The sequence below is a fragment of the Carassius gibelio genome, chromosome B7 (assembly GCF_023724105.1).
Source record: "Carassius gibelio isolate Cgi1373 ecotype wild population from Czech Republic chromosome B7, carGib1.2-hapl.c, whole genome shotgun sequence".
NCBI lineage: Eukaryota > Metazoa > Chordata > Actinopteri > Cypriniformes > Cyprinidae > Carassius > Carassius gibelio.
The window spans coordinates 31,825,372-31,840,441 of NC_068402.1; the positions used below are offsets into that span (position 1 = coordinate 31,825,372).

Sequence of the window (15,070 nt, forward strand, 5' to 3'; positions counted from 1 at the left end):
TATGGTAGCCAATCAGGGCCAGTGTTTTTACACACATGCCAGCACACGCGGCGGCGCCAAACACACACACACACACACGCAACAGCTACACAAAGATTCGCAGCAGCAGCAGAAATGGCGAGTCAGGAGCAATCCGATGAAAAGTTGGCATTTTCAAGGTGGAGATATAAGCACTACTTCAAATTCATTGCGGTCAAAGGCAAGAATGTGCATGTAATGTGTACATGTAATGCATGACGCGCATCTACAAAGCTAGTGGCCAAAAACACTTTTCTTACAAAGATAATAATTGAAGTGCAGGATAAAACTCTTGCTGTCTGTTGACGTGCAATAAAAATCGAAAGTTATGTACGAACACCTGCCTGTTGTACTCATTTCAACTGACTTGTGAAAACTGCAAAAAAAATAATAATAATCTCTGACATAGCAACATATATTTTAAAAAAAAATTTTTTTTACAATAACGCAAATAGTTACTTACCCTGGTAACGAGTTACTTTTATTATGGAGTAATTCAGTTACTAACTCAGTTACTTTTTGAAACAAGTAGTGAGTAACTATAACTAATTACTTTTTTAAAGTAACGTTCCCAACAGTGATATCGGTGCACCCCTAAATGTGAGCCAAATCATCATAATGAAAAAAACAAAAACAAAGACTTAGGGCCCTATCTTGCACCCAGCGCAATTGACTTTGTACACCGACGCATGTGTCATTTCTATTTTGCACCCGCGCAAAGCGCGCTTTTCCCTCCATAGAAGCACGTCGCTAAACTAGTGAATGAACTTGCGCTCCCTGGGCGGTTCAGCGCAAAAAAGGAGGCGTGTTCCGGCGCAAACAATCCCTGGTGCTATTTTGCTGTTCCATTAAACAATTGCGCCACTGACCAGAAAAAACCTAGTCTAAAGTCAGTGGCGCGTTGCGCGTTGTTCATTATGCTATTTTAAGGGCGCATGCTTGACCATAATGTATAGCGTGCACAACGCGCATACACTTTGCTCATGTAATCTACACAGATGCAACAGTTATTTTTGCAAATCATAAATTGTTACACTAAAAAAATATTAACACATGAGATGACGGAAATCATGACGCTATTTTGGGTGGGTTTCTCCCATCCCCATACAACACAACTTCTCTGTCTTTCACTGCTCTTACAAGAACATCAGTCTCCTCGGCTGTGAACCGCTCCTGGCGTGCGCCTGGTAAATTACGCCATAATAATAGCAATCCATAATGGAACTTGCGCACCTGCTTTTAAAGGGAATGTTGGATGACGCTCTGATTGGTTTATTTCACGTTACGCCCAAACCACACCTATGAATAATGAAGCTACTTCAGACCAACCCATTTCAGATTTGCGCCGGGCGCAAGAGCCATTTATCCCGCCGGGAAAATAGCAACAGCGCCGAAACCCGCCCACAAAGTTACTTGCGCTTTGCGCTTTGACACTTGCGTTTCAGATCGTTAAAATAGGGCCCTTAGACTACTTCAGTCTGTGTGCATTTAATTTAATACATGAGTTTCACAATTTGAGTTAAATTACAGAAATAATTTAACCTAATTTATTGAGAAGCATCTGTATAAAGCACTGTTACTGAAGCTGATAGGGATTATTGATAGGGACTCACTGATAGGGATTCACAGGGGACACAGATAGGGTTCAGAACTATAGATAAAATACATTTGTCAATATATTTATTTGTTTTTGAATATTGCCTAAAATGTCATATATTTAAATGCTTTTTTTTCTCCTTAAAGATAAGTTCTGTGAGCAGCTAAAACCAAGGTCAGTGTGAAAGAATGAGAGTTGCACAATGCAAAGATGTTCACAGATTACACTTGTAATAGTTGTAGTGTTTCTGTATACACTTTAAAAGGTTATGTACAACATCAAGAGCTAGACAGAAATTAGGCACATTACCTATTAGCTTGTTGCATAGCCTTTTGCAAGTTAGGGTTCAGAAATTACAATGCATTTAAAAGTCACGATTACCATCATCATCTGGTACTATCTTTTAAGTCTCTGCAGGGACCATTTTCATCTTTCTAACTGTGTGTGTGGTATGTCTGAATATTTTTAAAAGGAAAACTATTTCATATTTGCAGTAAGTTTATCACAGTGTTACTGATCTCTTCTTTTCTTATGCATAACAACAGGAAGTTCCCCTTTGACCACAGACAACTTTATGTTAAGTTAACAGCCACATCACCATCTTCTGTGATGCTCTGAAGTTGTTGTTTGCTTCATACTACTATTTGAACATTCCATACCCAACAGACCAAGAAGAAATGCTAGAGTTTGTGCATTATCCTCACATACACACTTGCACATTCTCACATACTACACACTCTCTCGCACACATATACATTTACATAGTCACACTTGCATCCTCACACTCTGGGGTGAATGAACAGCACTCTCTTCCTTCTCAATACCCATGGCTGAAGTGCTTTTGAGCAAGGCACTTAACCCCCAAGCAGTGTTAATTTTGACACGAAATTTTAATTTAGTTTTAGTCTTAGTCTTTTGACTATAATTCTTTTTAGTTTTAGTCAAGTTTTAGTCATCTGATTTGTTTTAATTTTAGTCTTATTTTAGTCGACTAAAATTGCTTGGTATTTTAGTCGACTAAAATTGCTTGGTATTTTAGTCGACTAAAATTGCTTGGTATTTTAGTCGACTAAAATTGCTTGGTATTTTAGTCGACTAAAATAAGACTAAAATCAATAACAGATTTACTAGACAATTTTCTACAGCTGGTATAGTTAACAAACTTAACCAAAATATATAAAACACAAATTCAACTTTATTTCAACACAACTGTGTCTTTATTTCGATTCAAAAGCTTTTATGCAGCAACAAACACTGTGGTGATAATGTAAACAATAACTAGCTGCCAATTGACCATCAATAAAAGAAAAATAAAGTTAGGTCCAGGACCTTAAAGCTCACAGCTGAGCTGAACAATAAGTGCATGCATTTAAAGTAACTATTTAATAAGTTGGGTGGATAAAAAAAGTAACAAGATTTTATAAGGTATTCATTTGTCTAGCAATATTGTATGTTTTAAATACTACAATATTGCTAGATTAGTATGTATAATGATAGGATGTGAACATTCACGTTTTACATGACTAATATAGAAACATTTGTGATATTGTCAACAAGTAGAACATTATAAAATATACTAAACATTAGTATTAATCAAATGTATGTATCATAATATTACGTATTAGTATTGTGCTCTCATCTAACTTGAAGAAGGGGCTATTTTACAGTACTTTTCAGTTCGTAATATTTAATGCTACAACATCTATGCACTGCAGTCTTCCAATTTTGCTTAGCTCAATAAACAAAAGAACATCGTTGTGAAATTATATTTGAGAAAATGTCCGGGTGGCTCGTCTGTAAATGTCTTTTCAAATTGGTTGTGTTCTTGCCACGAATGAGCGCTCCGCGTGCTTTACACTTTGTTTTGTTTTGTTCGTCGTCAAACGTGAAGTGAGCTGTGGACATTTTGTCGCTCTTTTAGACATTACCTCTTCGAATGCCGACTTCCCGGGAGCTCATTTAAAAACTGAAAACCTTCGCTTCACGTCTCAATAAGTCAGGCTCGGATTGGTTCCCTTCTCTCATGCAGTCTCGCCTGTTATGTTTTGCCGGTTCTTTTGTTCATTCCTCGCATCTCTCCCGTCTGCTGATTTGATTTTCGTCACAGTCTATTTTCGTCTCGTCCTTTATTCGTTGACGATAATGTCAATCAATTTAGTCATAGTTTTAGTCTCCATCAGTGCCTTCTTTTTTAGTTTTCGTTTCGTTTTCGTCCGCAAAAATATATTTGTGACGAAAATAATGACGAAAATATTTAGTCAACGAAATTAACACTGCCCCCAAGTTGCTCCCCGGGTACTGGATATAGCTGCCTGTGCCCACTGCTCTGGGTGTGTGTTCATGGTGTTCACTACTCACTGCTGTGTATGTGCACTTGAATGGTTTTATAAGCAGACCACCAATTCTGAGTATGGGTTACCATACTTGGAAAATTTCACTACACATATGATAATCATTAAACAACTATTAAAAATAGTGGCAAGGAAAAATGCACAATACTGTTTATTACTTACTGTCAACTTAAAGTTTGGAAATGTCAAAATTCAACATATATTACAGTATACGGATCTTCATAGGGTTGGGTATTGTTAGAAAGTTTCCGGTTCCAATTCCGGTTCCATTGAAATGAACTATAATTATGTTTTTTACTATTTTACCTTCATTGAATGTAGTGTTGCTGGAAGGTAGTAATTAATGTTGAGTAATGCTAGTCCATCAATCAGCATGTGCTTCAAAGTTTATGTTTTTTACACGATCAATAGCATTTTGCTTTTCAAGCTGGAATAAGCTGGTTGGCCAAATAGTCACTTGGCACGAGATTAATCGTGTAGCCCTACATGCGTCCTCACACTCACATCCTCACATATCTCTTACACGGTCACAATCTTCTCAGTCTGCCTCACAAACAACAACTTCTCACATACATATTCATAGCAAACGTCCACCACGAGCATGCCCTTTGCAAGTTCTTATTATTCTGCTTTTATTTTTAATATATTCACAGCATATGTTACAGTCCATTTTTTATTACTAAGGATTTTTTCCCATTCAACAGATGCCTTTCTAAGATGAACCCTGAGAAGGGTTCGGAAGTGGAAAATACAACATCAAGAAAGCAATTGGCATTCAGTCCAAATATTTCATTATTTATATATTTCACTGATTAAATAGATTGCTGTCAGATCTTCCTACATTGCCCAGCAAAAATTATTGCCAGTGTCACAGGCTTAAAATACTTGCTGATAATTTGCTTTTATGGTTCAATTACTTGTTTTTTTTCCATGCCTTATCTGTTGTCAGGATTCATTAATCTGTTCACAGGTGGTTCAGTATTAAAAACAATTTCATTATAAATTCTTATGTTTACCAAACTGCTATATTGATGCAGTTTTGACCAATTCCTTTTATTGTGTGTTGTTGCAGTTATGATCATTTTTTTTTTTTTTTTTTTTATACTGTTGCAGTTATAAAAAAAACTGAATTGGTATGTTGTTGCAGTTATATGGAGCCCCTAAAGGTTCATAGTGGTGGAAAAAAAATAAATTCCAAATTAATATATATATATATATATATATATATATATATATATATATATATATATATATATATATATATATATATATATATATTAGGGGTGTAACGATACGCGTATTCGTATAGAACCGTTCGGTACGACGCTTTCGGTTCGGTACGCGGTACGCATTATGTATACCGAACGGTTCGTTGGAGTAATTAATTATATTTGAAAAAAAAAAAAAGAGAGAGAAAGAAATATAATGATATGCGTTCAACAAGGTAGCCCAATAACCCAAACAACGTAACAGGCAACGCCCCTGACACTCCCGAAGAAGAAAAAAACACCATCTTATATGTTTATGTTAGGCTACTCAGCAGGCGCTCGCTCACTCAGTACACGCTGAAGGCTCGTTGCAAAATAGCCAATGCGTTTAACAGACTAGAAATGAGAAGATCCTCCAATAACCAACAGGTCTGGTGTTTGGGTGCACTTTGGATTCCCTTTAAGCTATAATGGTGATGGCAAGAGAGTGGTGGATAAAAAAACAACGGTATGTCGCATCTGCAACATGACAGGGTACACCAGCGGGATTACAAAAAAAAAAAAAAAAAAAAACTAGCGGGAATATCTGGGATATATGCGTCAGTACTATCTGGGAAAAGACGAAAAAAAGGAGAAACATGCACGCAGCAAACTATCCCTGCAGCATTTAGACACTATAGCTTACAGGGAATCCAACCCAAACACCAGACCTGTTGGTTATTTTAGGATCTTATATTTCTGGTCTGTTAAATGCATTAGACATTTTGCAACGAGCCTTCAGCGCGTGCTGAGTGAGCGAGCGCCTTAGGGGCCGTTCACATATCGTGCCTAAAAACGCATGGAAAACGCTAAGCGCGTCTTTCTCCTCCTTTCCAAAGCGCTCGGGCAGAGGCGCTCATGAGGCGTCTGTCTTTGCTAAGCAACAATGACGTGCTCTCTCCATGAGACGCGGAAATTTCAGCGAAGGATAAATGGATTTGCAGCTCTAAAAATCGCTTGCAGTAGCTCTGCTACTGAATTTATTTCAAAATTGCAATCCATATACAACTATGATCAGCTGTTCCTTCATCTTGGCTGAGCTCTCAACGTTGTTACGGGAAAGGATGAAGCTGATTGGTTGGTTCTTGTCACATGACCCGCGGTGCGCTTGCGGCATTCTGAAAAGTTGAGATGTTTTTACATTTTGCTGTATCTAAAACGTATCGAACCGAACCGAACCGAACCGTGACATCAGTGTATCGTATCGAACCGAACCGTGAATTTTGTGAACCGTTACACCCCTAATATATATATATATATATATATATATATATATATATATATATATATATATATATATATATTTATTTTATTTTTATTTTATTTATTTTTTTTTTTGCGTTCTCTCGCAAAACTTTGCGTTCTCTTACAAAACAAGTTGAGTTCGGACAAACACTTCCTGTTTACAGCTTGTAGTGGTTCATACAGCTCCATAAGTTCACAGTCGAGCAGTTCATAGAGTTTTGTTTTGAACTTGGAGAAATAGTCAGTGCATGCTTATTAAGCCACAGTTTTGGGACATACTAAAATGTTTAAAGGCCATGTTGCAGGGTTAATTTTTCAACAAATTTGTGCAATTTGCTTGTTGGTAATAAACATTTAAACTGTATGTTATGTTGTTGGGTATCACAAAACGAAATATAATACGAAAAAGTAGGTTCTATCTTACAGCGGTTTGCAACGATTCTCCTTTTCCCCACAATGAATTGCATTACATCACGTTGAGGAGAGAATTTACCAAAGCCTGCCTTGAGAGCATTGAGAGTGACTAGAGAGACGAGTAGTAGACGAGAGTATTCAAATAGTACAGATTATAGATAAATGCATAGATATATATATAGATAGACAAAATATTTATATAGATAGACAAACAGACAGACAGACAGACAGACAGACAGACAGATAGACAGATAGATAGATAGATAGATAGATAGATAGATAGATAGATAGATAGATAGATAGATATCGACTAACAGGGACCAAAAACGCACTCACTTCCCTACAGCACAAGCTTTCCAACGCAGTTTCCATGGGACGGCAACGCCCACACAAGCACCTGCCAAACACAGTGACAGGCACGCGGCTATGTTTGCAACAACATTTTCACCGGAGGAAGAGATAAACGCAACGCAAGAATATAGCAAGCATGATGCCTTTTATTTCTAGAAGACAAAGACAAAGTTTACCAGTACTATGACAAAGGTCACGATCACTGCCACTATATATAAAGAAAACGTTGATTTTTCTATCCAATGGCAGTAATTTATATATATATATATATATATATGTATGTGTGTGTGTGTGTGTGTGTGTGACGAGTGGGGCGGGGCCGAGTGATTGGAAATGAGCGACAACTGCTTGACCCACCGGTCTCAAAGCTCACGGAGGAGATGGAGGGATATAAAACCAGAGCGATGACAGTGACGGACGAGAGAGGACCAGGCCTGGATTTTAGTTTGTGTTTGGATTTTGATTTGTGCGCGTCAGTCGTCCGTGAGGGGATGACGGCTGTTTTGTCTTTATTTTTGTAATTAAAGTTTTTATTTGATTGTCCGCTGGTTCCTGCCTCCTTCTTCCCATGATCATGGAGTTTTAATCATAACTATATATATATATATATATATATATATATATATATATCAGGCAGTATTATCCGTAGGGGCTGTCATTGTTGTTTCGCGTCCTGGGTGATGGCGGAACTCGGGGTACATCGATCTAGTATGAGTTCACGGGTGGGAAGTCACGGGTTTGACTGCCGTTCCAGTGCACTTTCACGGGTTTAAGGTTGGAGAAACACAGGTTACCTGGAAACGCGGCATCATACAAGGCTGAGGCTACCTTTCCTCCACTTCTCCTCAACGTGACATCATCACATTTGTAAAAAAATATTTTTTGCACGATATCAGTTATGAACAAATTGTGCTATAATCTTTATACTGGTATATAAATGCAGTTTTGAACAAAGAATATTAGTAAATTGTAGTCCTGAATAAACTATTGGTCTATACTTGCATTCTTGAACAAAGAATATTAGTAAATTGCAATTCTGAAAAAAAAAATGTGTTTCTTTTGTGACATTTCGCGACACTCTCGCTCTGGTCAGTGAATGTTTTGTCTCTGCTCTGCGCGCGCTCCCGTATATCAGAGCACTGAGAGCACAGACATTCACTGATCAGAGCGAGAGCGTCGCGAAATGTCACAAAAGAAGTGTGTTTTTGGTTGCCAGGGCAAGACAACCCTGCACAGATTACCAAAAAAAAAAAAAAAACAGCATTAAGGGACCAGTGGATGGAGTTTATTTTTTACAGAGCATCAACGGAGTTGTGCAAGTGTTTTTGTTTGTTCCCTGCATTTCGAAGATGCTTGTTTTATAAATAAGGCCCAGTTTGATGCCGGATTTGCACATCGTTTATTTCTTAAGGATAATGCAGTCCCAACGAAAAAGGGTCACGATCGTGTGTTGGAACCGCATGCGGTGAGTAAAACTGCTTCAAATATCTCTGTGTTGTTAACTTAGCTATCGGCGCGTAAGCACATCAAGTAAACAACATGCGATGTTGTCATCAAACTGCACTTTCCACATGTACAGCTTAAAAAAAAAAAAAGACGACATAAAGTGGAACTTAGTCATTTTCCAAAACCGCTAAGCAAATATATACAGTTTCAGTACATACCACATAGAGACGTCGTTGCTGATGCTGCTCTTGTTAAATTTCAGCCTCTGGATCTGATTCTGGATCATAAATATACGCGGAATCTGACTGTTAGCCATGGTTTGTTTTGGATGTTTTTTTCCTCACGGTAATGTCACAGCTTCCAAATGCTACACGTCACGCCTCCAGCCGGTCGTGTTTTTCCGGGAAAAATCGGTACAGACTATCTTTCTTTTATGAATATAATAAAACTAAAGACTTTTTGGAGTTATGAAGGATGCAGTACTACTCTATAGGTACTCAAGATTAACAGGATATTGAGTGAAAACAAGCATTTCACACCCCCTTTAATTATTACAAAATTGATTTAAACTTCTCAGGGGTACATGAGAATGAAATGGGTTTGGCTGACAAAAAAAGTTCAGGAATCCCTGCATTATTTCTTTTTACACGTAATGTATTTACGGTTTTAAAAGACAAAAGCCTTCCAAAGGCAAATTAATAAATGATTAAATAACCCTTTGCATGTTCATCAGTAGTTAATTTTATGTTAAAAAGCTAAGAAAACACTTCTTAAAACTAAAATGATTCTTGTAAAAATCTGATGGTCGTGGGCTAATGAATATTTTAACTTTAATTAAATATTTTAAATGTATTTTTAAAAGTAATTTATGCTAATTACAAGTATTTGAGTTTTTAAATCTGATTACACAATGCAAATTCAATAGTTCAGTTATGCAAAAAGACTTTATGAAGTGATTTGACTTTTCCGTCATCAATGCAAGATTTTAATAAAAAAATTTACCCAGCTCTGGACAGAACTAAGTGTTGCAACATTGCATATGGTTGTCAAAACACTGCCACAACTAATGTGCACCATAATCATATAAGACAGGTATGCAGTGCATCCCACTAATTTGAAATATCTCAATTCTGATCTACTCTTTTAGCTGAAATGTAGCTGTCTACAATTGGATGCCTGTCACAATCATGGATTAAGAATTAAAAGTAAAATAACTGACTAAGACATACACGGAGCAATGAACATACATAGAGCACATAAAATCCTGTAGACGTAAACTCAAAAGCATGCTTGACAAGAACTAATGAGGTTTGTTTGCTTCTGTATACACACTGAATAATGTTTATGTAATTTCTGCAGATTAATCAGTACCAATAAATAGTTTCTGAATCAATCATTTATCGGCTTGGGTTGCATCCGTTGCTGGAATGGCTGAGAAGATCAGACTCTAGAGATGGAATTACTGATGCCTCGAGCTGTTTGTTTTGTAAAGCTTCAGATGCCAAATTAATATAGTCAATGAAATGTTATATATTTACACAATACACTACTGTACATGTTTCATATCATTATCAAGATGCTGAGTCTATTGTATGCTGAAATATACTGTAAATAAATCAATAAATCCACTTCTCTCTTGTTTCGTAAATGAGTGTTTGTAGTATTAAGCCTATCAGCAAGTAAGTATTTTGACTCAATTGATCCATTAAAATCACTGATTTGTAACAAATGAAACTAGTAGACTTAAAGAAAATTATTTGTTCATTTAGACCTATATTTGTTCACAAACAATTCATCAATGACTCAAACCACAAACTGTTATATCTTTTTAGTTATAATTACTATAGACTATTAATGACTTTACATTTACTGTAGTAATTAATACAGAGACACTCATTTGGGCAAATAGCAGTAACGACTTTAGGACTTGAAACTTGAAGTTGAGGACTTGAACTTGCCCGTCTTGACTCAGGACTAGACTTGGGACTTGACTAGAGACTTACTTTTGACTTGGTCCCACCTCTGTTAATATTTTATTCTAAAAAATACCGCTCATTTTCATGGTCAAATACTTTTTTTGGTTATAACCTTTAGCACTACTTTGCTTGGACGTAACGTTTGTTTTCATTCAGTATCCTTTTTAAAAACTACTGGTTGATTAATTGGTTATTATCAGTTATTGGTAAAATCCACTATCTGCTGATAAATTCAATTCAGTGCAAAAACTTGCACATGCAATTTAACAAAACATTTACTTGTTTAAATCTATTATTTTTAAGTTAAGTTATATTTAAGTTTTAAGTTATTGTTAATTATCATTAGCATCTAACATACTTATAGAAATCCATCCTACAAATTGTATAATTTTTAATGTTAATGGTTCTATTTCCATTTTTATTGTAAAAAATTTTTTTTAAGAAAATGACACTCAATACTGTTAAGAAAAATAAGCTGAACTACACTGGCTTGTGACCTCTAGAATGAGATAAAGGTCAAAAATGTAACTCATTGTAGGTATGTCATAGCAGTTTAAACATTATTGTTAAAAATCAGTTTGGAGAAAAACGTATGTGTCTTTAAAAGGAAACACTTAATGTTGTATGTAGGCTGCAAAGTAACTTGTAACACTGTATGTGCAAATTAAAATGTGTTCATTACTGCTGTGACTGCTACTGTTGAAGCACATTGCATTACACACCTGGCCTTCTCTATAAATGCTGAAACACAGACTGCACCATGCAGGGATCAACAAAGTGATGGATCAGACAACCATTACAAGCGGTGCCACTTCAAAATAAATGAAATGAAAAACAGAAATTATTTTTAATTTATTATTTTATAAACATTAAATTAATTCAAAGATAAGTTGAAACATCTTTTCAAATTGACAAATAGATTTAAAATAAATTGTAATAAAAATGTAGCTAAATGTACCATTAATAAAAATAATATACATTGATAATTTTAATTGCTTGTTTTAATCTATTTATAAAAAAAACTATTATATTTAAAAAAAAATAGATATAAATAATATTATTAAACATTAAGTAAGTTATTTTAAAATTGAATTTATTTGTTTTTATTGTTTCAAATAACCATTAATTTTTCAATTTGAAAAGTTTGTTTTTAACCATACACTCTCATGAATCCACTTCAGTCAAGTATGGGTGCCAAGAGCCAAGTCAAAATAAAATGCATCTTGCTTCTTCAAAGACCTCAAACAACACACCAGTGGATACATTCCAACATGCCAGTGCAAGAGAAAAGCTACCGTATTTTCCACACTATAAGGCGCACTGGATTATAAGGCGCACCTTCAGTGAATGGTCTATTTTAGAACTGTTTTCATATATAGGGTGCACCGGATTATAAGGCGCATGGAATAGAAGATACTGCAGTCAAACGTTTGACTGGGTTTGCGTTATGCATCCACTAGATAGAGCTGTGCTAAAGGGAATGTCAACAAAACAGTCAGATAAAGTCAAACTTTATTAAGCGTTCTGACATCTCCATTCACTCCCATGATTACCTTGTTCAATTGTTGATGTGCATATTATATCTCCCAGTAGGGCTGGGCGATATGGAGCAAAAAATATATCTCGATATATTTTGCTATATCTCGATATACGATATATATCTCGATATCTTTACAGGAAAAATAACCCCCAAAAAACTACTGCAAAAACAAATATGGCAAATATTACATGTTAAGGGGCCTATGAAACATTTTATTTTTTTCTTCACCATATGTTTTATTGTTACTTAATTCTGTGTTTTAGCATGTGCAATTATTTAAATGCATAAAAACAACTTAATTAGTTAAAAACAATTCTTAAAATAGCCTTATGTGAAATGTTTTTTTCCCTTCAGAAATTCTGTGTATTTACATTTTTCTGATTATCAAATGAAGGCATAAAACATTCATTTAATTTATCTTTTAATTATTTAAAATTAAGCAAACTTTATTTTTTGGTAAACAAAGGGGATTTACTATTAAAAATAAAACATGGGAGAAATGTTGTGTGATTATTCCTTAAAAAATTATGTTCGTTTCATTTTAATAGTAGTAGTAGTGGGCTATCTACATTCTGCTGTACAATAGTAATAAATTTCTGTCAAATACTTTTATTTTGACGGGTTTATCTTTACAGTTCTGTGTATGTGATACCACAGTCTATGATGTGATATGAGCTAGTCTTACTCAAATCAAACGGTCAGATGCTCATGAAGTGACTCTCAGTGCAGTTCTGGAGATGTTCCTCATGTGTTCACGTCTTTATTTAGAGAGAGGAAAGACAATGAAATCAGCGCGAGCGTTATGCGAGCTTCCGTGTTTAATGAATGAAGACGCGCTTCTGCTCCATTCGTTGACACAGACACGCAGAACATGCAGGATTCATATTTAAATAGACTTTTCCGGGTTAATATTTGCAGATATTAGTCCATTTCGCGATTTGATGTAAGTGCATTACCGACTTTTGATTAATTCATTCAAAATTTGACCAATTCCGTGACATTCCGCGTTAAACTGTAAATTCCATTTTTATGACTGGATTCCGCGATTCCGTCCGCGTTTCATTGGGCCCTACAGTAGACATCTGCCTGCCGTTCGCCCTACGCCTTAAAACTGAAGTATCTCCATATAACGGAGCCAGTTGTCTTTTTTTTTTTTTGACTAGTTCTCTACACGCGAGGTGAGAGGGGACAAAAGCAAGGAGGCGGGGGGCGAGCGAGCGGGGGCGAGCACAGCACAGGGAAGGCAAACAAGCAAAGTGGCGGAATCGGAATATAAACAATATATCGATATATACGATATGTCAAAATCCATATCGTGTTTAAAAAATATCTCGATATATTTTAAATATCGAGATATCGCCCACCCCTATCTCCCAGGCTTGATCACTCTTCTCCCAAACGTGGAGGGGAACTTTTCCCTAATTCAGTAAACACGTAGTAAAAGAAACAGTCTGATACCACTAAATCAAACGTTAGCGCATAACTCAACATTGTTCAGTTACGTGTAACACGTAAAGCACACTTTTTCAGTTCATTCCCCGTCCACAAATCCCTCGAATTCTTCACAGTACAGCACAGCTGTGTTTACTGACTACGTTAGCCGTAATGCTGCAAGAGGTGCAGCTTTGTAGTTTACCATTCGTACTGAAACATTTTATTATTATCAAATTGGTTTTACTGTTTTTTTTCATACTGAAACATTTTGACAGAGCGCCTTGATCCATATATAAGGCGCTCCGGATTGGCACTGTCGTTTTTTGAGAAAATTAAAGGCTTTTAAGTGCGCGTTTTAGTGCGGAAAATAAGGTACATCTTTTTGGAGCTTTCTCAGTGCAAGCAAACCCAATCGACAAACACAAACACGTGGCCATGATAGGCAAAACATTTCTTTACACGTAAGCTTGGAATGGACAGCTTGGATATGGTCTCCCTCTGTTGTGATATTTTTTCTTAAGGTTTTTTCCTTAGCAGCCACAGTAGCATTTTCTGAAGGGAAGAAAATTATACGAATGATACCAATAAATAGAAAGGCATATATGCACATGCATTTAAAGATAAATAAACGCTGACTATCAGCAGACTTATTAATAAACACTGTATTTTAGCCAAACATTTTACACTTACGTGACATTCCCAAAAGAAGAAATAATAATAATAATTTTATCCACAGATTGTAATAACGAATTCTGGGAGCAAATCTGTGTGAAGCTTGCAGAGTAGGATAATTTGTGGAGTCACTTAACCCTGCGATGTGAGTTTACTGTAGAAAGCGTATGTTGTTCATGTGAAGCTTCAGTGGAAATTATTTCCTGTCAATAAACAGACCACTATGTCACCACATTCATAATTGTTATTTTTTTTAAATAAGAATTTAAAAACATGGTTACAAGATTTTGGTAACAAATCTGCCACACCAAATGCCAGTGATAATTCTGAACTATATTTATATTTGAAAAAAAAACAACTAACTATGAGCTATGAGATGCCAGCTTCACTAACAATAAACAAAATAGTGTCATGCTAAGTATTTGCCAACCCCGTCATATGACAGGAAACCTCAAATGCAGAAACTCTACTGCATTTGAGACAGAGTTCAGCAGTATGCTACCATGATCATGGCATCCTCACATTTAAATTAAGTGACACAGGAACAACTTGTTCAGACCGCTTAAGTCTGAAAATAAATAAGAGAGATAAAAAAAAAACAGAAATAGAGAGACAGTTTTGAATAGGTTGTCACCTCAGTCAGTCAGTCAGTCAAAAAAGCCACAAATAAATCTCGCTCACCCAATAAAACTTTGGCATCTTCTACATCAAAGTCTCCATCGCCATCAGCATCATACACTCCTCCAAGAGCACCTTGATAAAGGATAAAACAAGGATAA

The 15,070-nt window shown here is 35.9% G+C and overlaps 1 protein-coding gene across 7 annotated transcripts in view; it reads right to left on the bottom strand.

The window, feature by feature from the left end:
* unm_hu7910 (un-named hu7910) overlaps positions 1-15,070 on the bottom strand; it is a 47,524-nt gene that overhangs the window by 20,777 nt on the left and 11,677 nt on the right. For 4 of the 7 annotated variants that reach the window (XM_052560202.1, XM_052560199.1, XM_052560201.1 and 1 more), the window contains 2 exons: positions 14,973-15,044; positions 14,079-14,171 (listed from right to left, as the gene is read on the bottom strand). In XM_052560202.1, the coding sequence (XP_052416162.1) occupies positions 14,079-14,171; positions 14,973-15,044 (165 nt within the window). The remainder of the gene's footprint in view (positions 1-14,078; positions 14,172-14,972; positions 15,045-15,070) is intronic. The other 3 variants (XM_052560206.1, XM_052560205.1, XM_052560204.1) reach the window with 1 other exon arrangement.